At 35.6% G+C, this 27320-nt stretch overlaps 1 protein-coding gene across 1 annotated transcript in view; it reads left to right on the plus strand.

Moving 5' to 3' along the window:
- The window catches only part of TMTC2 (transmembrane O-mannosyltransferase targeting cadherins 2), a 341011-nt gene that overhangs the window by 181244 nt on the left and 132447 nt on the right, over positions 1-27320 (plus strand). The window contains exon 3 of the mRNA XM_081822153.1: positions 9064-9892. Within this exon, the coding sequence (XP_081678279.1) occupies positions 9064-9892 (829 nt within the window). The remainder of the gene's footprint in view (positions 1-9063; positions 9893-27320) is intronic.

Genomic DNA, 27320 nt, shown 5'->3' on the forward strand with positions numbered 1-27320 from the left:
TCTTTCCATAGTTTGGCTATTGTGGACATTGTTGCTATAAACATCGGGGTGCACGTACCCCTTCGGATCCCTACATTTGTATCTTTGGGGTAAATACCCAGTAGTGCAATTGCTGGGTTGTAGGGCAGCTCTATTTTCAACTTTTTGAGAAACCTCCATACTGTTTTCCAGAGGGGCTGCACCAGCTTGTATTCCCACCAACAGTGTGGGAGGGTTCCCCTTTCTCTGCATCCCCACCAACATCTAGAAACAGTTTCTAATTAAAGTTTTAACCATACATTCCTTCTTGTCACATATTCAGAAATGTCAGAAATATATGCTTTTATATTCCTGTTTTGGGGTGAGTCTCCAATGAGAACTATTTTAGGAAGGGGGGCAGCTAGGAGAAATCCTATATTATTGATACAAGGAAAGCTTTGACTTCAATGATCAATAATGGATACAAAATAAAGGATGATAGATTTTTGTTATGTCTGTATAGCCTTTTCTCTCAGTTATTCTTAAAACTTTCAGATGCTGAATTTTATCTCCTTTATTATTACAACTCTACTATCATTGCCAAGGGCTTAATTTGGAATTAAATGAGCCTTATGCTTAAGTAACTTATTTTCATTAGTTTGCCAAAAAGCGAGTTTCATGATGGTTTTAATACTCTAAGGCAGAATGTTTACATTTTTCTTTCATTGAGTATAAAATATTCCTTTTCAGATTTCTATCTGTCCCACGGAATCTTGAGATTAGAAGGCAATATTGAAGCTGCCACCATGAATGGCAGTTTTCCTTGAATAGTGGAGAGGGAAGCTGTTATAATTGATTTTTGCTCTTCTCTTATGCTATTTCTTTAGGCAAAGACTCTCAGAGAAGAAAATAATGCTCTACAGGGCTTCTATGAAGGCATCACCACTAGTTAGTATGACAGGTTCTTCTCATCAGATTTGCCTTCATATTTCAGGTGATGCGTGGAAAAGGTTTTGATGTTTTATGGTAAATTTCACAATATTTGCTCATTATGGCTATGTTTTTATTCTAGTAGTGTGTCCAAAGACTCGAGATAAAATTGTCAACCATGAACTTGATATCCTTAGTTGATTTTCATTCTACAATTTCCTATATCTGACAGTTCCAGAAAAATCCCTCTAAAATTTTGTAATTAGGAATATGTATATTTATACATATTCAGTAACATGGAAACTGAAGCAAATTTCCTTTTTAATGTTAAAGAACAACTTTTTAAAAAGATGAAGACCACATTTGAACTTCTAGAAAAATTAGACTTTCATAAAGCTGATTTATATGATTTTATAAACAAACAGTGAATTAAAACATGAAGGAACCCTGTCCATTTAGTAATTGACATGAAATGTATCTGATACGAATTCTTCTTCGGGATGCAATCATTTTCCCATTTTTAATTCTACTTTTGGAATGAAGCTGTAGTCGGGAAAATGTTCCTCCAGAACATGTTACTGCCTTTGTGTGTACTTTTCATGGGGAGGTATGGAGTTAGGCAGAAAATGTTGTGATATAAAGGTGACAAGGCCAAGTTTCTGTATATGATGACAATCAAGCTGGCTTTGGAGTTGTGCAATATTGTTTCATTTGCTCCTTTGTGTGGAGGACTGGGAGTGAGGATTTGCCACAATAGGATTTAAAATGGGTGGGGGGCGCCTGGGTGTCTCAGTCGGTTAAGCACCCAACTCTTAATTTCAGCTCAGGTCATGACCTCAGGGTCGTGAGATTGAGCCCTGCCTTGGGCTCCTGGCTCAGCAGGGAATCTGCTGGAGATTCTCTCTCTCTACCCCCCTCTGCCCCTCCTCCTGTTCATGCACAGGTACTCTCACTCTCTCAGATAAATAAATAAATCTTTAATAAAAAAATGTGGGAGATAATGACAGGTAAAAAAATTGACTTTTGGTTTGAGGGGCAGGGTTTAAGAATCATTTTCAAATGCCTACGAATGTTAGGCTCTGTAGTAATCTCTGAGAATTCAAAGATGTACCATTTGTTATATCCCAGATCTAAAAGAGCATTTTTAGGTAATATTATCATAATTTTGTATCCCAACTGAGGTGCATTGTGTTTTTACCTAATTTTCTTGTGTATTTAACAGATTTTCTAGCAAAATTAAGGTAAGGATTACAAAATAATTGTAGCTAGATTGAATTGGGACATGGAAAAATATTTTTTTTTAATATTGAGAAACTTAATTATAAGAGAATAGCTACAGTAAATACTAAATATGGAAAAGTATATGAACTAATGGATACTTACATATCCATAACCAGAATTTGGATTTGTTACCATTATTTGTATATATATTTGTTTCAAAAAAATTATTTCAACCTAAGACATGTAAGTTTAGACATAAAAGGTTATCAAACCTTTTTTGGGTTTTTTTTGATACATCTTTTGGGACTGTGAATAAATGGCAACCACTCATAAATTTGAAGCCATCTTTGTCTCTTCAACTATCCATCCAGCTCCCTTCTGTGCCCTGCCCTAGCAATTTCACGTCATCTGATGTTTGGTGTAATTGTTTCTAGACATGGCGGGGCGGGGGGAAGATTTTACAAATATATGTATGCATTTGTGAAAAATATATGGGATTTTTTTTTTTTCCTGAATGGCCTGTATGATTTTATAATATGCATATTTTGCAACCTGAGTTTTTACAAGTCATGTTACTATCTAATGATTTGGTTCATTTGCATTAATTGCTATATAGTATTTTTCATGTTGGTATATATGTATGCCTCTATATATAAATGTATGTATCTCTCCATATACTATATATGTAGTTTATATGGATGGTTTATTCCTGTTAGTTGCCTTATAGATTCTGAACATATGGGTATGCCATGATTTATTTCCATATTGCTGTAGTGAAATTTTTAGCGGTTTACTTATTTTTGCTTTTATAAATAATCCAGCATTAGAAATCCTTGTATTTAGATTAAGAGGTTTTGTTAGAGAGTCACTAAATCCAGATTACCAAATAATAGATTTTGCAAATTATTAATTTTCCTAAGTACTTCCAAATTTCTCACCAAACTAATTTATATTTTCTCAGTATGTAATAGTTCTTGTTACAACACAATTTTAGTGACTTCTGTAGCCAATTCTTTCTTTTCCCCAGTTTTTTTTCTACTTAGATTCATTTGAAGTTTGTTCTTTTTACTTTAATTTTCATTTTTATTAACAAATGAATTATAATTGTTTATTGTTGCCTTTTCTCTGAATTTCCCATATTTTTAAATCTGTTCTATTAGATTATTTTCCTTTTGTGATTCATGTTTAGGAGACTAATTTTTTTTTTTTTTTTCTGGGAAAAAATCCTTTGTCTTCTGTATATTGCAACAAGACTTGAATATTTCAACCCTGAATTATTCTTATTACAGAGATCTCAATTCCTTTGTAGCCTGACCTCATGACACTCATTTATTATACTAAGAAGCCAATTTGTCCCAGAGCCTCAGAGAAAGCATTATTTATGTTTCATTATGATTTATTCATTTAGAATGAGGAAAACATGCCTTAAAACTTTGTGAAATGAAAGCCAGAATCCCACGGTATTTTCAGTGTCATTGTTAAGAATTAGACTTGTACGAATATGTGATGATTCTCAGGCTCGGCTGCATTAGAATCTCCTGTGGAAATATTAGTCAGACCACGGCTTTGGTATTTTTAGCAGTTCACAATTAATATTGATGGTCCTTTAGGTTTGAAAGCTATCTTTTAAGACTTGATGATTCTTTGCCTCCCAAAGCGTTTTTCTGGACAGATTAGAACATGCAAACTCCACAAGCACAGCGTCTGTCCTTTCTCTGCTTGCACGTATGCATTCAGTGCCTAGTAGGAGAGTGCCTGTCACACACAGCCGTCTTAATGATATGCTCAATGAATTCATTATGTTTTCACTATTAAATTGCAGTCATTTTCTAACAATACCCATCAGAGATTATCCTTCGATCATGTTAAGTTTCCCAGACTTCTCATCCTCTATGTGTGGATTTTTACTAGTTTTAACTTGCCAGTCTGGTGGTAATTCTTCAGAACTCATCTTACAAATACCTGTGTTGAATCATTTGATGCATGAAGCCAAGAACAACAACAACAATAAAATGCTGAGGCTAATTATATGACTTGACTCCTAGCTGTAACTCAATAAAAATTTGCTCATCTGATTTAATTCATAAGTAAGAGCATAGAGACTATGATTTTTTTTTTAATATTTTATTTATTTGAGAGAGAGAGAGAGTGAGAGAACGGGTGGGAGGAGGGGCAGAAGGAGAAGCAGACCCCTGCTGAGCAGGGAGCCCATTATGGGACTCGATCCCAGGTCCCTGGGATCATGACCTGAGCCGAAGGCAGACATTTAACCGACTGAGCCACCCAGGTGACCATAGGGACTATGATTAATAAAAAAGTCTTTCCATGCTTTCTTTTCTTTCACCGTATTTTTAAGGCTGTTATCACAGAAACAATGAATGAGGTTAGAAGAGAGATTTGGTTTTATCAGAATCCCATTTTATAGGTGACCATTTTAAACAATATTCTGTGAGAAGGCATTAAAGAGACTTGAAAGTTGTGATTTCAAAGAAATCATAAAATACATAAAAAGTGGTAGCCAATCATGAGGCCTTAGAAGCTCTTCCACTTTAAACATTTTGACATCAATTTTCTTTTACCTGTTCATTCACTTTTCCTTTAATGGTGTCATTTATTTAGCCCTTATAGACCTTAACTTTAAGTTAGAATGAGTGTATGAGAGCATCTCACTTCAGAACTTCAGTGTCTCTTGATCTTCGTTGTTACATCATTTGTTTAATGGGAGCTGTATATGAAAATGTTTTAAAATATAAAGGACTTAATAAATTAATGTTAGCATTTGATTATTCTGCTTTTTCATTTTTGTCATTTGCTCAGCATTTAGACTTCTTATATTTTATCACTGAATAGCTTTCATTAATCTTTTGTAGTTTATTGTATTTAAATATTCTTTAAGTATGATAACAAGAATCATTTTTATCACATCTTCAGTCTTAATGCTTTGATAATTTATTAAACATTGCTAAAGATGCTTTTATTAAAAGGTAATAAGGTAGTTTTGCCTTATGATATTTCTGTTTTAAGAATAAAGTGAAATTATGCAATGATTAAGGCTAACTTCTTCTGGAGTTTCATGACTAGCAAAGAATCCTGATTACATTTTCCTTCCCCATGTGGTTCTCTTACTCCTTTGCCTTTCTTCTTGACTGATGAGGAGGGTAATGCCTCCCCTTTCTCTCTCCTCACTGTCACCAGAAGACACTGGAATAGAATGGCCTCAGTTATACTTTGTGTACTTAGTACACTTGGTTGCAAAATGGACTTTTGGTACAAATCTTCACCTTGAATTGTTTTTTCAAGATCAGTCTTCCACATCCATGGTACCTTATTTCATTTATCTTTGCCAAATGACATGTTTCTCTCTTGTGTAATCAAAGCATACTCAATTGTGTGATTTGTATATCAAGGTATTACAGTTTCTAATGTGCAGTTTTGTGTTTTGCGGAGTTTTTTTCTAAAATCAATAAATTTTAGGATTTTTGCTGGGTAGAATTTCAGAAGAGCAAAAGAATGGTTTGCAAAAGGTATTTTTAGGTGATACTCATTCTGAACCATTTCATTTTTCCAGAGAAGACCTGAAAGTGAGAAATTAGTGGTGGTCCTGGGATCGAGCCCCGCATCGGGCTCCCTGCTCAGCAGGAAGTGCTTCTCCCTCTCCCTCTGTCTGCTGCTCCCCCTGCTTGTGCTCACTTGCTCTCTCTCTCTCACAAATAAATAAATAAAATCTTTGGGAAAAAAGATAAAAAAATAATAAACACTTTGAAATTCTCCTTTTAAAAAGAATAATTTTGAAATTTAAAACACATATCGCAAGAGAGAGAGAGAAAGAAAGAGAAAATCCTCTTTGAATTAGAAACTTCTTTGTAGAGGTGAGAACTTCCAAGGTCTTAGAGTAAGATCCCATTAATGACTTTGAAAGTTGGGAATAATGTAATCTGTGTTTAAAAGGGCTGGGTCACCAGTTAGGAGGAGACTATTGTGATAATCTAAGTGTGGGCGTTTTGGACTCAAGTGGTGACAGAAGAGAAGGTGAGAAATGGATAAATTTGGCTTATATTCTGAAGAGAAAGTGAGAGTTGGTAATGGACAGAATGGTGGGGGCGAGGGAGGGAGGGATGCTGGGAAGAAGAAATTGGTTACATAGTTTCACCGTCTTTGGTGGTGGTGGTGACTGAAGGAGGAAGTGTTTAGTGTCAGGAGGGTATGACGTCAAGCTTTATGTTGGGCATTTTGAATTTGAAATACCTAAGTGAATATGTCCAATAGACAATTGAATAAATGACTGTGGAGATAAAGGAAGGTTAAGGTGGAATCCTTAGCATATATTAATATTTTTTAAAATTACAGACCTTGCTAAGATCATTACGTTAATAGTAGAGGTGGAGCAGATGGTCCATGACCAGTTCTGTGGCTTCCAGCAATGAAAGGTAGGGTGAATGAGGAGTCTGAGGAAGAGAATCCAGTGGCAATTGTATATAATACATAGAGACTGTTTTAATGGAAGTTGTACATGCTCAAGATATATTGCTCTTTGGACTTTTTAAAATGGAGATATAATTGACATTTAGCATTTTATTAGTTTTAGGTGCACAACATAATGATTTGGTATATGTATATATTGCAGATGATCACCACAGTTAGTGTAGTTGATTCCATCAATACACAAAGTAATTTTTTTCTTGTGCTAACAACTTTTAAGATCTGATCTCTTAGCAACTTTCAAATATGCAATAGAGTATTGTTAACTACAGTTACCATGATGTATATGACATCCACAGAACTTATAACTAGAAGTTTGTACCTTTGACCACCTTCACCACCTCACCCATTTTGACAACTCTCCCATCCCTGTCTCTGGCAACCACCCATCTTTTTCCTTTATTTAAGAGTTCAGGGTTTTTGTTTTTTAAAATTCCACCTACAAGTGAGATCATACAGTGTTTGTCTTTCTCCAGCTGGCTTATTTCACTTAGCATAATGTCCTCGAGGTCCATCCATGTTGTTGCAAAAGGCAAGGTTTCCTTCTTTTTTTGTGTGTGGGCAAATAATATTCCATCAAATATATATAGCACATTTTCTTTATCCTTCATCTGTCAGTGGGCACCTCGGTTATTACCATGTCTTGGCTATTATAAATAAATAATGCTGCAATAAATGTAGGGTTACAGATCTTTTTTTGAGATAGTGATTTTTTTTTTTTTTCTTAAGATAAATACCAGAAGTGGAATTGCTGGATCATATGGTAGTTCTATTTTTATTTTTTGAGGCAACTCCACAGTTTTCCATAGTTGCTGCACCAAATTACATTCCTACCAACAGTGCACAAAGGTTCCCTTTTCTCCACATCCCCACCAACACTTGTTATTTCTTGTAATTTCTTGTTATTTCTAGCCATTCTAACAGGTGTGAGCTGATATCTCATTGTGGTGTGGGTTTACAGTTCCCTGATGATCAGTGATGTTAAGCACCTTTTCATGTACCTGTTTCTGTGTCTTCCCTGGAAAAATGTCTATTCAGATCTATGTCCATTTTTAATCAGATTTTTTTTTTTCTTTTGAGTTGTATGAGATTTTTTAATGTATTTTGGATATTAACCCCTTATCAAACATACGGTTTGCAAATCTCATTCAGCAGGTTGCCTTTTCATTGTGTTGATGATTTCCTTTGCTGTATAGAAGTTTTTTATTAGTTTGATGTAGTCCCATTTATCTATTTGTGCTTTTGCCTTTTGTGTGTTTTTTTTTTTAAACTAAATATTTGGCATATCCTTAAGGTTCCAAGCACCATTTTGAGTGTTACTAATGTATGATTCTATACAATGTCAATGTGTGCAGTATGAGATCACATTACCAAGGAATCATTAAAGTTGAGATATAGTATCCAACCCTCCCCCTCCCGCTTGCCTCTTCAGGACTTAGATTGTTTGAGGTCGCTAAATGCTTATTCAGGTTGAAAGAGTTTGCCAGAAAATTCTCATTAACAGGAATGCCCTTTGGCCTTCCTCTCATAATTTTATGTCTCTCTCTTAAAATAAGTAAGCACATTATCAAAGTCATTTTATTTTTAAAAAGTTGTCATCAGGGTGGAAAATTTGGGATTCACGAGGAGTGTTATTAAATGTTTGATGTCACTGATGTCAGTGACAGCATGGGGTAGCAGATGAAAGCCTGTTGATAAATTCTGCAAGAAAATTCGAGACAATGAAATGAGGACTGGCATAGACATAGCTAAATGCTGTTACTCCTTTGAGCCAAGCAGAATCCATCATACTCCATATTTTGGGGCATGCCTGCTCTTTGTTTTCCTAAGAACCTAAACCATAAAGTGAAAGAAGATAGTTATTAGATGTCTATTCTACCCCGTGCAGAGTGCTAAGTACTTTTATACTGTGGTCTCAGGTCTCAATTTAACCTGACACCAATTCTGAGGGGGAAATACATTCAATCCATTTTACAGAGGTCAGGAAATTGAAGCTTTGGTTCTTGGTATTTTAGAACAAGAAGAAAAAACGCTCATCAAAAGTTATATACAAAGTAGGCTTCCACGGTCAGTGGTTTTTTTTTTTTTTTTTTTTAGGTTAAATTTTCCTAAGCACTTTTTTTTTAAAGATTTTATTTATTTATTTGACAGGGAGAGAGCAAGAGAGGGAACACAAGCAGGGGGAGTGGGAGAGGGAGAAGCAGGCTCCCCGCTGAGTAGGGAGCCTGATGCTGGGCTAGATCCCAGTATCCTGGGATCATGACCTGAGCCGAAGGCAGACACTTAACCGACTGAGCCACCCAGTCGCCCCTTTCCTAAGCATGTTTAAAAGGAGATGGAAATAAAGCCATGTATTTAAGACCTATGTGGTTTTAACTGTCCACTTCAAAATGTCTTTTCATCTCTAAATGTTAAGTGAAGTGTTCCCATGCTGTTTTGATGATCTTAATTTTTTCCCTTCTGTTTTGGTTTCAGAGGAAGCACTTGTCTCTTTTCCTCAGCATTAGTCTGTTAACTTTCTGGGGAACCTCCCTTTTGGGTGCCCGTTTATATTGGATGGGAAACAAACCACCAAGCTTTTCCAACTCTGACAACCCAGCTGCTGATTCGGATAGCCTGTTGGCTCGGACACTCACTTTCTTCTACTTGCCAACCAAGAACCTCTGGCTGTTGCTATGCCCAGATACACTCAGTTTTGATTGGTCAATGGATGCTGTGCCTCTGCTCAAAACAGTTTGTGATTGGAGAAACCTACACACTGTGGCCTTCTATGTTGGACTCCTCCTCCTTGCCTACTATGGCTTGAAGAGCCCAAGCGTGGAAAGAGAATGCAATGGGAAATTTGTAACAAATGGCAAGCAGAATGCAAATGGACATAGTTGCCATTCAGATGTGGAGTACCGGAACTCAGAGATTAAGCCCAGCTTTGCATCCAAAGTAGAAAATGGCATTAAAAATAATGCGTCACAGAGAACGCAACTTCCTTCTACGGAGAACATTGTTGTTCTTTCTTTATCTTTGTTAATAATACCCTTTGTTCCTGCCACGAACCTGTTTTTCTATGTCGGCTTTGTAATTGCAGAGCGAGTATTGTATATTCCTAGTATGGGCTTCTGCCTCCTCATTACAGTGGGAGCCAGGGCCCTTTATGTCAAAGTCCAAAAGCGGTTTCTCAAGAGCTTGATTTTTTATGCCACAGCTACATTAATTGTTTTCTATGGACTCAAGACTGCGATCAGGAACGGAGACTGGCAGAATGAGGAAATGCTATATAGGTCAGGGATTAAAGTAAACCCAGCTAAAGGTAATATTTTATTTTATACTTTTGCCTAGACAGTTTACTCATTGTGCCTTTTTGTATCCTTGCTTCTTGCCTTACAACGCAGTACTCAGGAGGAAGAGGTCTTTTTCTGCCATACCCGTATCTTCGTTTCATTTCATTTTTTTAAGAGCTGAGCAGTACAACCAATTTAGCGATGTATCCAGAATTCCATATTTGGAATAGGGAAGTATTTTCTGATGTTCCGGACTACATTTGTCCAGAGGAATTCGAAAGGTTCTGCAAAAGTATTGATTGTCATAAAAAATTTAGACAAATGCTTGGTTTCTGTCTTTTAAATACTGATACAGACATCATCTCTTTCATCATGTAATAAAAGTCAGGCTATCCCACTTGAGGGTATTTTAGCCTTGCTGTTTTCCAAGCATCGCCTGAGGAAATACTGTTAAGACCTACATTGACATCTTTAAAAGATTTGGAGGTGATGCTACCTCTGAATCTTGGAATCATGTCTCTAGGTGTCAGTGTGTGCGCATACAAGTGTGAGTCACCCTTAGCTTTGCAGAGGTTCTGTAATCTGAATGTTGCCAAGCTGTTAGCACATTCTTATTTAAGAGTTCTTAAGTCACGTAGGGAAATGAACTTCACTGTACAGTAAGATTGATCATGTATTTCATTGTTGTTTTTGATTTAGAAAACTACTTTAGCAAATCAGAGAATCTATAGCCAGAATAGAGAGTCTCTCTTAAAGCATAAATGAATAGGCAAAAGCTGTTACAGTGATTTCTCTGGCTTAGGCAGGAAAATGATGATAGAAGCCAGAGAGCAATTAAATGAAAACAAGTGCACCTTTTAAGTGCAGAAATATATCATAGTAAATGGTGCCAACTAGTGCTGTTCTTCATAAGCCTTTTCTTTTTCTTTTTTTAGTTATTTATCTTTTACATTAGGGTTGCTTGCATAGCATTTGAACTGGGCTTTTTCTCCTTTTTCCAACACAACTGTGTACTGGTATTCAAATACTGGAAGTGTAAAACTGTTCCAAATGTATGGAATGGCCTATTGAGAGATACCGGGATATACGTCCAAAGATCTGGATACCCTAGAAGCAACTCTGGTATCCTTATCCGATTACCAATTAAGTCAAGAGTTCAGCGAGCAGCTACTCATTTCTTTAAGCTAAGGAAGTGATTGTTGGTACTTGTAACGCTTAATAGATTGCAGGGATTTTAATGAGAGTAGACACATTAAAACTGAGCTAGTGCATAGCATAGAATTCCTCAGTTCTTGTGGAAAAAATCTTTACCATGTGGCTTTTGTAGGTAGTGAGTGCTGCACAGTTTAGTGAATGCATGAACACAAATCTTGCTGTAAAAAATGTTGCACTCAGTTCTCACAGAATGCTTTTCAGCTGATTTTTCTTCACTGGTAGATGAAAGTATGTAAAGCAAGGCTATGTTGCCAATTTATTTTCCTGCTATTTAAAACAGATACATTGTAAGGAATTAAAAAAAAAACCCAGCATGTTAATTTCATCACAAGGTGGTTCTGAGGATTTATTAAATTTATTGGTGAAGTTTCAGGTTAAGCTACTATAACAAAGAGCCAAGATAATGGTGGCTTAAATAAGATAGAAGCTTTATTCTTTCATGTAACAATCTAAGTGTGTGTAGCCCAGAGCTGATAAGATGGCGCCATGGGTTTTCAGGATCTGGGCTCCTTCTCTTTTGTTCCCTTGCCATCTTGGTAGTCTCACCCTGTCCATACGGTCTGAGATGGCTTATTATCACATCAGCACTTCAGCTCACGGGAAAAGCAGCAAATGGTGGGTGTACCCATTCTTTTTAAGAGCGTATCACGGAAATTGCACACACCATGCTTGCTCACAGACTGTTGGCCACACCTAGCTGCAAGGAAGGCTGGGAAATGTTATCTTAATTCTGAGAAGCCAAGTACCCAGCCAAATTTTATTACTCTTGAAGAAGGGGAGGGCAGATACTCAGCTGCTAGAGTATAAGTAGCAGTCTCTGTCCCCGCAGAGATAGAAAGCATTTTGTAAACTCCGAAATATTGTCCAGATATGTTTCTAGATATATTTGGCTATGATACTTTTGACAGTTATTCTGATTTTGATTCAGTTATTTTGCTGACAAAGCTAAAATGCTTGATTCTTTGTTCATCCATTCACTCAGTAAAAGAATTATTAAGCATCTCCTTGGTTTCCAATATATTTTCATGTCTCCTTCCTAATACTTAAGAAGTGCTATAGTATTTAGGTGCTCCAAGTATTATTAGTTAAATGAACATATGACTGACTAGTACTATAAGTCCTTTGAAACATCAAAATTTAAGATCCTGAACGCTGCCCTGCTCCCACAACCCCACCACCACCACCTGCACCCCTGCTGTACTTACAGCCTTTCCCATCTCAGTTGATGGCAGCTCTCCTTTCCCAGCAGCTCTGACCACTACTTTGGAGTCATCCAACCTCCTCTTTAACACCCAACATCCATTTCATCAGAAAAGCCTCTTGACTCCGTCTTCAGAAATGCGTCCAGAACTTGACCACTTTTTACCACCTCCAGTACTACCACTCTGGCCCATGCCACCATCATCTTTCTTGGGATTATTAATAAAAGCCTCTTAGTTGGGCTCCCTGCTTCTGTTTTCTTGCCTGTTAGAGAAGGCATGCAGTAATGAATACATCGAGTAATAAATGTTAAAGTCATAGTCTTCGTAAAGAGTTTCTAATCAGTTTAGGGATAAGTTGTATACGCATTGAAGAAGGTGAAAGTGTAAAATATACGCTGTTGATATACCAGGAACTGAGAGACACTTCATAATAAGAGGGACAGAATTGGAAATGGGGGTAGTTTGGGATCCCATGACTGCCTTCTGTGCATATTCCATTTTGATACGAGACAAAACTTTTAACATCTAGGTTCCTTATTTTTTCTATTTATAACATGTTAATAATAATTGTGGCTACGGTTACTTCCTTAGCAATTATGAGACTGGTAGTAATCTTCCTTAAGGTAACTTTTTCTTAGTCGGCTATGTTATTTGAGTCTAGCAAAAGATGAGAAATCCTTTAAAGCCAGTTCTTTGTAAGGTTGTCTGAGATTACAGTTATTTCATTGAGTTAGGTTTTTTTCTTCCCTCCTTTGAAAGCCTTTGCAAATTTTGGAGTACTTCATTCTACCATGTGCTTTACCAGAATATGATTTTAAGCCTCATGAAGCATTATACATTAAAGCTGCTGCCTTGCGTAATGGGTCCTGTAGACAGCTGCCAGTCATTAACTGATTGGATGCAAATGATGATGGGTAAAGCCTGTCATAGTGACTGTGTTGCTAATTTATGGTTTAAATCTGGATAGTGGAGAAATGATAGCTGATTTGGACTATGTAAACCACAAGTCATGTCTCATTATGTGGTTGATAATGTCAGGAAAATACTAGATATAGTTGATTACTGTAGTTTGCTGATTTCACAATGACTCTGCATTTTTGTGCTTAGGAAAGAGGAAATTTTCCCTGATGACTGCTTTAATGAGGAAGGCACATAATATTTGAAAGTGTTTGTGTGTGTGTGTTTAAAACAACATATTTTGTAAACCATATTGATTAGTATTGATTAGTATCTGCTTGGAAAAAAAGCATTTTTTAATTCATTAAAAGTGGTTAAATGTATGATCACCCTTCTTGGCTTCTGGCTTTCTCTAATTCCCCACATCTTTGGCTCTCTATAGAATTGAGCACCATTGATCTCTGCTACTCTGGCTTTCAAAGCACGTTACAGTTTTCATTATGTTTCTCTCGTTTTCCACAGCTTTCTCTTCTACAGGTTTGCCTCCCTTCCTAAATTGATTCATTCTTCAAGGTTCTGTCCAAAGGTTGCCTTTATTTTCCTTTCTGTATAGATTCTAGAACACTTCCTGGTATATAGTGGGGGGGGGGTGTCAGTAAACATGTCATTGAATTTCTAAGTTATTTTCCCCGTGACCTCATATCTCTGTGGAACTTCTCCACCTGGATGATTTGCCAGTATCTCAAACTCATCACCATCTTCCCTAAAACCAACTACTTTCCAACTTCCTTATTAATTAAGGTCATAAGCACAGACTAGCAAAGTTATTACAGAGAAACAGATCAATGAGCACATAAACATAAAAAAAGAACGATAGCATATGGGTGGCATATCTGCTATGCTGAAAGGTATTTAAAGTTTTTAAAGTTATAGATTAAAACTCAAATCATTTCTTTTGAGTAGTTGGTTTATTAACTATCATTTTGCTTTAAAGAACGTATGACTGTGATTTTTAATTAAACAGGGTTAATCCAAGGAAAACTTATTAAATAACTAAAGTTTATTTTAATGCCTGTTTTTAATGTAAATATGTGAAATGATATAAAAGATATATTTTTAATGATGCATATATTTGAAACTCTAAAGATGATTACCCAAGCGTTCTATGTTCATTCCCTCCTTCCGCAAATGACAAATATGGTCCATTTTGATATAAAAAAGCAGAGAAAGTAGTTGCTGCAGCCATGCATGGTTTGACCGTTTTTCCTTCTTCCTGGATTTGTGTAAAACTGATCATCGTATTTCAACCTCGCGTAGTTTCCGATTTCAAGAAACAAGTATGTTGAAGGAGTAGCATTTTCTGTAGGAAACAACTCATAACTTAAGTGATATCCAAACCTTCAAGTCATGTGAAACTTGACTAATTCGTTGTAGATTCTATGGTCTGCGTTTTTGTTTACTTCTAGTTGAGTGTCTTCAGCAGTGGTGAACTGCTAGCAGCCAGCATTGAAATTGTATAGTAAGGTTTATTGTATTTCGTAGGTAATTTATTGTGTTACTTCTAAAGTGAGATGACAGATTTTCAAAAGAGGTTCAAATTTTTATAAAAAATAAAATTTAGCAGTAAAGTCAGGAAGGGTAACCAGTGTAGCATTTTACTAAGACTGGCTGATCTGAGTTACTAAAAAGCTGTAAAACACAGATTTTCTTTTTTAACAGAGAGGTGTGGTAGGAGAGAGCTAGCTAAAAACACCAGTAGAGGCTGATTGGGAGAAAAATCCTGCAGAGTTGAATCTGCCTTCCATAGGGTAGAGAGAAATTCTGTATTGCTTCATCTCAGTTCATCTCTTCTAATTAGAAAAATATAAAATAATGGGGCTGACGAGAATAAAATGAAAATGTCTCATTAGCTCAACTAGACTCAAGTATTTTAAAAAATAAATACGTTAAACTTCAATTAAGGCCTCTTTTAAACATTTGAGTTTTGAAGAAATCAGCTATGGTTGCTTTTCAGTTGGGATGGAATACTCTCAGAAGTTCAAAAGCATCGGGTTTCCTTGACTCTGAGAATGGAGAGGCATATAAATCTCTTCTTTTTTTCCAGCTCTAATGACTGCAGGTACAGTTGTTTGGAAAAAAAAAACTGGACCACAACATGAAGCAGGTGACTTACTGCTTACCCTGTCTTTAAAATTACCCGTAACAGAACTTTTAGAATCTTTATGGGATTTTGAAAACCCTCAAACCTAAAATTAGCATTGCCTTAGATTGAATATATTTACCAGTGGTTCTATTTCAAAGGAATTCCAACTAGCATATGGTTAAAACAAGTATGAAGTTAAATTATTCTGATTTCCATATTAGTATTTGTGTTTGATTCTTAAAACGCTTAACATTTTTTTTTGCTTTTCTTTTATTATATATAAAGTGTATCATGAGAAATGTATATATACACATCATATTTGTACCATTTAAAGAATACTACTGAAACAAATAGACATTTTGCAGCTTAGGAAAAAATTACACCAGTATCTTTGAAGACCTTCCCCCATACCTCTCCTTATTTCAGTTTTGTTTAAGTACTTTGTTTTATTTTGTGCTAGAACCTCCACGACAATGTTAAAGAGAAGTGATGACAGGAGATTTTTTGTCTCATTCTTGTTTTAAAAAGAATGTTTTTAACATTTCACCATTAATTATATGCATTTTACAGGTTTTTCTATAGATGCTTTTATCTTGTTTCTAGTTTAAGATTTGTTTTTAGGAATTAATATGGATAATGATACAGGTTTTCCCCCACTCAATCTGTTAATTTGATGGTTTATATTAATAGAGTTCCTAATAAACCTACTTTGCATTCCTGGAGTAAACCCAGGAATTACTTATAATGTATTACCATTTTTATATTTTTCTAAATTTGTTTTTCCACTCATGTTCCTGAGTGAGATTGGCAGTTCTGATCTTGTGGTATCATATTCTGGTTTCAAAATCAATTAACCTTTCAGACACAGTTTGGGAATATACCTCTTTTGTGTTTCCTGAAGGATTTTATATAAAATTAAAGAGTTACCCTTTTATTCTATAATTGGTAGAATTTACCTGCGAACCTGGCTGAGCTTAATTTTTTCTGCTGATTTAATTTCTTTCATGATTTTGGAAACATTGAGGTTTACTTTTGGATCAACTTCAGTAAATTTTTTTGTTCAATTTAACCAGTTTCAAATTAATTTGCACAAAGCTATACATAATGTTCTCACGGTATCTCTTTTGAAATCTCTATTGCAACTGCAGTTTAAAACATATTTGAGACACTTTGAGCAACAGATGTAGTTTTGCCCCAAACTTTGTGAAGGTGGATTTATGAATAGGAAATCACGGGGAATTTTTTGTTCTTTTTTCTGTTTGTCCAGATATTTTTGACAGACAATACATCTACCATCTCCTTTTCTGAATTGTTTGGGGGGTTTTTTGTTTGTTTGTTTGATTGTTTCTCCTTCATCTTTTCAGGCTGTTTCCTTTCAGGGGGCTTGGGTTTCTGCAGTTTCTGCAATCCAAACTCCCGCTTAAAGCTGATTAAAGCCCAAGGCCTCTTTCATCATCATGTCACATATGCAGGGTGAATGCCATCTTCCCTTGTCTACCCTTCTGGATTCCTGCTTTCAAGCCCTTTCTAGACCCAGGGATTCCCCTTACTATCCTACCAACTAATACATTCCATTAACAAATATTTTTATTTTTTGACCTAGCACTTTTATGTATTCTGTACTTGGAGAGAAGGTCTGGACATTATATTCCATAATAGTACCAGAAAGGGAAGGTTTAGAAATACCTTCAAATCTGGCATCTATTAAGAAATGGCTGAGGCACCCGGGTGGCTCAGTCGGTTAAGTGTCTGCCTTAGGCTCAGGTCATGATTCCAGGTTCCTGAGATCGAGTCCCACGTTGGGCTCCCTGCTCATCAGGGACTCTGCTTCTCCCTTTCCTTCTGACCCTCCCTCCTGCTTGTGCTCTCACTCATCTCTTTCTCTCAGATGAATAAATAAAAAAATTTTTAAAAAAGAAATGGTTAACTATATTAGAAGCTGTTTTTGAGAATAGAGTTATTTAAGACATAGCTAATATTTTTGAAATTTTAAATTGTCTTTTAACAAAAGAGAACCAAGCTGCTAATGTAAGCTAAAGAGTATATTACAGCACTATCTTACACAAAATGAAATTATAGGTATTTGACCCTTGTAAAACACAGACAGGTAAAAATATCTTTATTTCCTGCTACAAGATGAAGTTACAGATAATGTCACAGGTAGAGCAGATTTTCAAGAAGACAAACAGAACATGTTTTTTAATTTTACCCTTATGTATATACCTATACACCTATTACTGGTGATCATGGATTTAAAAGAAACTTTCAGTTAAGTCTCAAGGGATTATGGAAAAATCTGAGGTGTTCCAAGTCATAATAATTTTTGAAAAAGGGTTAGCTGTAGAAGACTGTTTGTATATCACTCGACCGGGAAGATGGTTAAAACAAAATGTGAGCTCTATTTTTACATAGAGGTATTAAATTAGAAGTCTCATCTTTTTAGCTTTGCATATTAGTATTCAATTTGTCTGTAATTTTAAAATATGTATATTACCAGCCAGGGGGATCTAGCAGAAATGTACATATTATGTGCTTACTAAAAATTAAATAAGGATAAAACATATAACAAATTTTGATTTAAAAAATGATAATACTGTTTTCCAAGTAAGAAACCATAATCCGATTTGATTAAATAGTGGAGAGAAATTAAAAAAAAAAAAAAAAAACACCTTCTGGAGGGCAGAGCTATATTAGAGGCTTTATTGTGTCTTGCATTTAGGATTCTAATTCCCAATAATACTAGCTGTCACTCTGAATGTTCATTCAGTCATCTTAAACAGCATAATTCAATTCTTTTTTGTAAAACATTATATTAAAATATCAACATTAATATCTTTTTCGGAAGGAGCGTAGACATATATTTTAATTAGGAAAACTTTCTAGGGATTTTAGGTTTAGAAAAAAGGAACTGGATGAGATACTCAATACAACAGCCGAGAGTCAGATTTTGACAAAAACAGATTACTGAGGTGTCAGGGTACTTTTTTCTGTGAGTACAGTTCTCCTGGATGGGAGAGGAAACACAGTTTTACAGTGTTTGGGGCTCTGCATATTGCAACTGGGACTGTCTATAATAAAGAAATGTGATAAATGGTTTTTTTTTCTTCTCTTGAGGAAAGGGAGTAAATTTCTCACATTACTTATCATGAGACTACCAGCAAAGAGCAGAAGGTCTCCGATATTTTGATATATTATCTGTTTTTACTTTATCACTTGGCTTACTCTGTGTTTTACAGATAAACATTGGTGGTTTGCAAAACTGGTAGATACAATACCTCATTTTTCTACTTAACTCCAATTTTGAATAATCTGAGTATTTTCCGAGGATGGCTTCAAGTCATGTTCACCCTAGTGGTTAAGATTGAAGAGTATTGTCCATATTTGTGTGAGTGTTGAAAACAATTTTAAAGTAGAAATGAGTTTCTGAGCTCATGTAATGAAAACATGAGCATATTAATTAATGATATTGTACAAATCTTTGTATTCTGCGTTTTTCTTATCTTTAGTCACAATGTCATATTTGAGACTACTTTTGCCCTTGAAATTCTATTACTTGGGAGCAATGGTATGGGATTTTAAAATCTCTTTGCTGTTACACATGAGGACAATGATTTTGAGACACTTTTTGAGGACAGGTGATACAATCACTAAAGTCCATCTTGTGCCATGCCTCATTGCTCTATGGTGTGATTCTAGAAGCAAGAGGTTTTGTGTGCTTTGCTCAGAGGCCTACCATGCTTTGGTTGTGGCTACTGGTTCTCATTCCCAAACTGAAACCAGAGTAGATATTTACTTCTGAGGTTTTAAGTTAAAAGGTTGTGCTTAAGGAAGCGTATCCTAACCTCAATCCTGATTATTTGATAGGAAAATACAGCTTCTCTGTGAGTTTTAAACAACCTGACATGGAACTAGTCTGAAGGTCAACATTTTTTAGGACTCACAGATGAAATATATGGATTCATGTCTCTAAAACCACATAATCTAATCATAACCTATAGTTGGTAATGTTAATTAATCACTAATATGTGTCCAGTGGATGGGTTTGTTGCAAACGATCCTGTAATGGCCTCTGAGAATTCCCTGTTGTGACCCAATCTAGTTAAGATTAGAGCTTCAGGAGAGTAAGCCGGCCCTTCTCTTTCTTATACTGCTCGATTGATGTGATAAGGTCATTTTAGTGCATTGACCCTTCCGATTCTTCCTATTTATTTTACCCACCTGTGTAGTAGCTTCCTTTCACTGTTTGGAAGTCGAACTTTCTGGATTGTACACTTAATTCTGTTAAATGAGAAACCACATTCTTTGTTTCAATATGTTTTTCAAGTGATGTAAAAATGCCTCAAGTATTTGCTGCAGAGCCTTTTTCAAGAACCCTTATCTCATGACCTGTAACAAAAAGAGGCAGAGGCAATTAACCTCCCTCTTTTTCTGTTGTTAATAGTCAGCTGAAAGTACAGAAGAAAATAATTTCAAATGATAGTCGCCCAAGATTTGTGCATTATCAAAGATAATTGGTATTTATTTTTAGAAATTTCATAGTTATTCAATAGATAATTGTTCTTTTTTTCTCATTAACATGCATAAATATTTTTCCTCACATACTTTATTCTTAAAATTTGTATTTTTACTGATTATTTCTTTTTAAATTCCTCTTTTCTCTAGTATTAACTCTGCTTTTGCTGTGTTTGGCTCTAGCTGCTGAGTTGATAAAAGTGACTATCAAAAATTAATATATAGAGGTTAATGTAAGGTATAAAATAGTGTCCCAATATATTTGAGATGTACTATATTTTTATTTTAGAAGCAGATTTTTTTAATAAAATGTGAACTTTAGGATTTTCATTATTTTTCTCACCTTAAAACTGGCTTCAGGAGTATTTAATTCTGCTTTGAGTTTTGCTTTGGTTGGCCTGGATTTACTTGGCAATGAAATTCTCAATGGCATTCTCAGAGATACTGAATACAGGGAGATGTACGATAACAATATATATCTAATTGGTTATGCTCCTAATGGTTGATAATGAAATATCATTCCTTATCCATAATAATGTACTTCTCAGGGTATATATCTGTTATTTTATTTAATCGTCTCAGTCATGCTAGAGTTTAACTTGGGCAAGCATCATTCCACCTGTTTCACAGATGAGAAATTGAGAGGCAGAACACTTAAGGAGAAACAGCATGGTAAAGAGTGCAGACTTTTCAGTAAGAGGTAGGCGAAATAAAAGAGTCAGGTTATTTACTTCAGTGTATCCAGATCTCATTGGTAACAGGACTAGTACTAAAACTTAGGTTTGGGATATTTTGCTTTACATTTCCACATCAAAATTCCTTTTAGTGGGGTGCCTGGGTGGCTCAGTTGGTTAAGCATCGGACTCTTGATTTTAGGTCAGGTTTGATCTCAGTCGTAAGTTCAAACCCCGTGTTGGGCTTCCTGGTGGGCTCCAGGCTTGGTGTGGAGCCTACTTACAAAAAAAATTCCATTCAATGACACATAGTAGGAAACTAACCTGGGGCCATTTGAGGGCAGGACCCTTCCCAATGATGACAGGATTCACTGTGAGGTAAAGTAGATTAAGAGGTTGGATAATAAGAGAACAAAGGAGGGGATTAAAAAAGGATTCTCATTTTCCACCCTGGAGTTGTTTAGAACTCCTGATGGAGTTGTAATAAAACCCTTGGCCTGTCTAAGCATTTTTCATCTTTCAGAGCTGAGCCAGACTCAGATGATACCAGTTATGACAGAAGCAAGGGATTCTTTTGGGACATTTATATTTCTGATATAAAGTCAGAAGCAACTCAACCACTCTTTAGGATTTATAATCAGTCTAAAGGTGCCCATTGAACAACTTCATGGTCTCAGTCTGACTTCATGAGAGATCAGTCAGGTAATGAGGAATTTCTAAAAAGCCTCCACTGAATTGGTATGTCTGTAAATAGGGTCACTATGTAGCATGCCGATTATATCTTCACCAAGTGTTTTACTGTCTGCTTTTAACAGTGTGAAAGGGGTCTATTTGTAAGATTTGAGGAGAAGCTCAAGCAAGGCTCAGGTGCTTCCAAATTGTTTCCCCTTTCAAGTCATTACTCTTGTAAATGCAATTGTATTTACCGCCATTTTACATAGTACTGTGGGTTAGTTAATCCGAAATTTTGCAGAGAGCACACTGCTGTTAGAAAGGGATGCGGAGCAGATTTTTTGTTTTGTTTTAATGGAGAGTCCATGGGAAAAATTCCAACCACAGATGAGAAGTTAAGGAATGAAGGCAGGTTCAGGGGAGACCCAGCATCACAGATCATGAGTGGTACTTGTAAGCAGACACTAGACTATGGATGTGGGGGTGGCTCATTGTCAAAGTCAGGAATATGGTAGAGATTACAGATGCTAAAATGCTAAGGAACAACCCTTTATTTTTATTTATCAAAATAAAAAAAAAACCTGCACTGAATTGTATATGTGGGATATGGCAGTATGCACATAAATATTATAGTGAGTAACAAAGTTTTCAAGATAGCATTATTATTGGAATACTAAATGTTACCTTGCCGTTTTCAATACTTTTCTTTTTTTTTTTTTTTTTAAAGATTCTTATCTATTTATTTGACAGACAGACACAGTGAGAGAGGGAACACAAGCAGGGGCAGTGGGAGAGGGAGGAGCAGGCCTCCCATAGAGCAGGGAGCCCGAGGCAGGACTCGATCCCAGGACCCTGGGATCATGACCTGAGCTGAAGGCAGTCACTTAACCAACTGAGCCACCCAGGCGCCCTTTTTTTTTTTTTTAAAGATTTTATTTATTTATTTGACAGAGAGAGACACAGCGAGAGAGGGAACACAAGCAGGGGGAGTGGGAGAGGGAGAAGCAGGCTTCCCGCCGAGCAGGGAGCCGGATGCGGGACTCGATCCCAGGATCCAGGCTTAACAGCTGAGCCACCCAGGCGCCCTCAATACTTAATTTTATTAATAAGAATAAATTTAGTTTCAGGTCCATCTGAAGTACCCAAAGATGAAGAACCAAGAGAAGTAATTGCATATTATAAAATTGCCCTAATTAGAATTACATATAAATATATATGTATTCTGGTATCATATGAATCATAATCTTTATAGTATGTCCACTTATTTCACTTAACATTTTAACGAGACAGTTTCTTTTCTTTTACCCACTTAATAATATGTTCCTTTTTGTAATAATCCAAGGTTTAGTTACTTTGGGAAAAATAAATTCTTACAGGTTTGTAAGGGCTTTTATTTCCCTGGAGTCATATGAAGTGACTATCAAATAATTAAGAGCCCAGGTCCCGCATCGGGCTCCCTGCTTAGCAGGGAGCCTGCTTCTCCCTCTGACCTCCCCCCTGTCATGCTCTCTCTCTATCTCATTCTCTCTCTCAAATAAATAAATAAAATCTTAAAAAAAAAAAAAAAAAGGAGCCCAGGCCACAAATGTACAACCTTCACTAATGGAAGGAGTGTAGTTAAAAAAACAACACATTCACATTTAAGTTCCATGCAGTTAGTGGCTCTTTTTCCTCTCCTTCTGCTTTTTTCTTTTTTCTCTCTCCGTTAAAATGAGAGTTTAACATAATTAACTTTTATAATTTAAAATGATACTTAAATTATATCTTTGGTTATACCATTTTTGGGAACACATGTAAAGTCCAGGTGTTCCATGGTGATTATAAGCAAGGGCCTGCTCTGTTAGCTTCCATGTGTCACTTGACTTCTCTGGCAAGGTTTCCTCAACTAGCATCAGCTGGATGGTAATCTCCTATGTTACGTGGATTAGAAGAGTTAATATATACACAAAGATTAGCCTAAAAATAGGCCTAGAACCTAAGTTGGCAGAATTCTTATCTGACACAGGAGGCACTCCTGTATTTATTTTCTTTCGCACCTGGTCTGGCTTTGATAACTGGTGAGATTTCCATATTTAACTCTTTTTGGTGGTAGCATTCTGATTTCAAACAAGTAACTCATATCTGAAAGAGACAAAATTCAGGATTTATCACCTTGTTCTATGTAGTTAAATGTTTCAATTTTACCAGATCCTTTCGTAGAACTCAGGATTTTGATATAGGATCTAAAGATCTATGTGAAAGTTCTATGGTAAAAATAAATGCTTGCTGAGGGCAGAATTCAAAAGCAAGAGTCCTGACTGATTTTGGTGGCTGTGTTCAGTGCACCAGTGAATGAAAATGCTGATATGATAACCCTCAGACGTGATCGCTTATGTAGACCTGAATGGTAAGTAGTTTCAAATTTAAATAGTAACATCGAAAGTCATACATCTTAGCTAATTTTTTGAAGAGTGTTTATGCCAAAATCATAAGAAAAATATTTTAACTTTTATAATAGGCAAATATACATGTCTTCAGACTTTTAGTATAAAGTAAAAATATCCTTGAAAAAATTGCTCAAATCTCCCTGCGTTGATTTTGTGAAATATATCAAGAGATAGGAAATTGCAGTAGGGTAAGTTTGAAGTTAGTCTGTGAATTTAGAAATACTATGTTTTTGAGTGAGGGCTTTGAAAAAAGAATTGGAGGTATTTGTTGCTGTAGATCACTTAGCATTTCTAGAGGGAGCTCACATTTGATTTTCTCTTTAGAACAACTTTAGCGAGATGGGAATATTTAATTGTTCTTCTGCCTTTCAAGGAACATAAACTGTGGCAGATTGTGGACTAAGTACAAGAGGAGCTTTCGTTGTGAATTAAGGTCAAGTTTCTTCGTAAGTGGATACCTTGTAGATGCAGTTGAATATCAATGTGAAGGGCCCTTGAGATACAAGAGTTATTCCTACTACTTCACTTCCTGATATTTTAGCAGAAAAAAATTTTGTTTTCTTTTTGAAAATAAAAGAACTTAATAGATCAGATTTTCTAAAGCATAGTCAGTGATACCTAGAAGCGGCTGTTTGCTTTCCCTTCATGTAATCATCATATATGCTTAGTCTTAGGAAATTAATCATGTACTTGTTAAACAATGCTTTTTAAATTCTCTGTCACGTGCAAGGCATCTTCAGGGTACTTAGAAGATCTTGATTAATGTATCGAAGTCCCCAGCATCTTTGAGCAACAACCTTTTGTTTACACAGACAGAGTATGTTCTATTTCCAGTAAGTTAACTGGAAAATGTGACATTTAAAATTACATTCCCAAAGAAATATAAAACACTTAAAATATTGTTTGGCATTAATTTTTCTGTGGTATGGAAAATACATTATGAAATATGGGTATGGGATAGCTTTTTTTTTGTTGTTTTTGGAGGTTTTTTTGCCCCTAGCAGTTCTGAGGGGATGACTCATTTGAATAATTTATTTTGTTTTCATATTATACTCCAGTCCCTCAATTAAATATGTAAAAATATCGAGAATTATGATATTCTACTTTATATTCAAACTCAATATTGAGAGGGTGAGATAGCATTACCTCTAAATAGATTCTGATGCCTGGAAACCAACATACCTTGGTTCTTCCTTGTCAGTAACTTTTTGCTACTTAGGGAGTTAACCTCAGCTTTCTCATCAGTGAAATGGGTATAGTGATACACCTCAAAGGTTTTTTATTAGGTTAAGTTCTGGACACTGACAAGCATATAATAAGCTTTAAATAAATGAAAGCACTCTTATTATTTTTATTATCACAATGTATTTTTTTAATTCCTTCTCTACCTCCTCTTCTCCACTTTTTCCTCTACCTTGGCTCATAGTGCTGGAAGATAAGGCCATCAGAGGGGATAGCAGTCCCCTCGAATGAAAGTACCTTCTTATAATATTCATTTTGTAAAACAACGAGAATAAAATGAGTACTCTGTATATTTTCAGACGCTATTGGGAAGAACTTTTAAAAACTGTATTGAGGGCGCCTGCGTGGCTCAGTTGGTTAAGCGACTGCCTTCGGCTCAGGTCATGATCCTGGAGTCCCGGGATCGAGTCCCGCATCGGGCTCCCTGCTCGGCAGGGAGTCTGCTTCTCCCTCTCCCACTCCCCGTTTGTGTTCCCTCTCTCGCTGTGTCTTTCTCTGTCAAATAAATAAAATCTTTAAAAAAAAAATAAAAAAATAAAAAATAAATAAAAACTATATTGAGATTTTAGAATAAATAATTACATTTTTTGAACTTCAAATAAGAGCTTTATTATATTATCTCCAGAGTTTAAAGTGTGAATTGGATTCATGTGCACACACTGTCTATTAAAATACAGACTTTAAAAACATTTTTTTTTTAGGCTTCCTCATAATTTCTTGGATGAATTTCAGAGATTTTATTCTAGTAAAACTGTAGTTTAAAAAAGGTACATTTATGAAATGAATGCATCACTAAAATGTATGAACCTAAAAATGTGAAAAAATAATTTAAGTGACATTAAATATTAATGAAAATATAAGATCTTTAAGTTCTGTTAGTCCAAAGTGTAATTACCAAGTGAAAATTTGAAGATAATCCCAGACATATGTTTCTGATTGTCTTAGAACAAGAAAAAGTTTAGTGACTGTTAAAACCCTTTATTCCTTAAGTAGGATATAGGATAACCCCATCTCTATTTTAAAAGAATGTGAGATGTGACCTTAATTTTTCTTCTCTCTCTTCTTTCTTTTTCTCCCCTCCCCTTCATTTTCCATGTGTCCCCCCACCCCCAAATCCCAGTTGCAGACAGTTAGATTAATTATATTCCTAGGTTCATGGCCAGTTTGATCATGGCTGAGATGATCCCTGCAGCTTTCCTCTCTTCTATTCATGTGTTTATTCCCTTTTATCTCTATTTCTTTCTTTTTTTTTTATTCTGCTGCCTTATATTTGAAACCACTGACATTTTTCTTTAAGATTTGTTGATTGCACAGTATATGTATATAAACTTGTAGAAATTAGTGATAATGAAGACAAATTAGCTACCAAACCCACTGCCACAATCATCTGTCTGAAATTTTCCCCTAAGCCTCTTGTTTATCTCTATTCTAACTTTATTTTCCCTTTGCACCATAGACAACTGCTCTAATGTACTTGATTTGCATCCTTAGATTTATAATATATCTTTGTAAATTGTGTAGTGATATTTTGAGTGGGAATGAATTTTTAATATATATAGCTGGAGTTGTGACACAGAATGCCTCTGATATTTTGATTCTTTGTCGGCTTTGGAAGGTCCTTTCATGTTACAGTGTTTACAGGGAATGTGCCGGTCCTCACTTCTGCATGGTAATCCGTAACATAACACGCTGATTGCTTCCCACTGTCAGCCAACACTAAGAGGTTCTCATTAAACACCCTTTTACATACTCTCTTAGGTGAAAATTTCTCTGAGAGTGGGATTGCTGGTTAGGGCTTATCCTGGGCTTAGTGACTCTTGTTGATTGGAGAGTTCTGTCAGATGGCCCAACAGGATGTCTGTCCCGGGCTTACACTGTCACTAATAGTACACAGGGCCTTCTCCCACAGCCCCACCAGGACTGGCTTTACCCAGTTTTCTAAATATTGCCAATCTCAGATCTCATTGTCATAATTTGTGTTTCTCTGGGTTACTGAGGAATTTGAATATTAGTTAAAATGCTTTAACTTTTCTATTTTGTTTCCATTTTTGTTCAAATCCTTTGCCTTTTTTTTTTTTTTCCCTCTATTGGATTGCTTTTCTTTTTCTGGTCACTTTGTTAGTTTTGTTTCTTCGAGGTACAGTCCCTTATTTACATGGTTTGAAATATCTTCTCCTAGTGTATTAATGCATGTTTAACTTTGTCAGTATTATCCCTCAGTAATTAGAAGTCCTTAATTTTGAAATACTCAAATTCATCATTTTCTTAAAACCTTTTGAGTTATATTTGGAGGTCTTTTTAAGAAGTCTCTTTTCCTTCCATAGAGATATTCTCGTACATATTCTTGTTAGCTTTACCTTTTCACATTTAACTTTTAAAACTATCTGGAACTTATCTTTGTATATGGTAAATATGGTATAAAAAGCAAGGTTTATATTACTCTTATGCTTAGAAAGAATTTTGAGTTTATTAAT

This window comes from Leptonychotes weddellii, chromosome 5, assembly GCF_054177405.1.
Source record: "Leptonychotes weddellii isolate Sample4059 chromosome 5, ASM5417740v2, whole genome shotgun sequence".
NCBI lineage: Eukaryota > Metazoa > Chordata > Mammalia > Carnivora > Phocidae > Leptonychotes > Leptonychotes weddellii.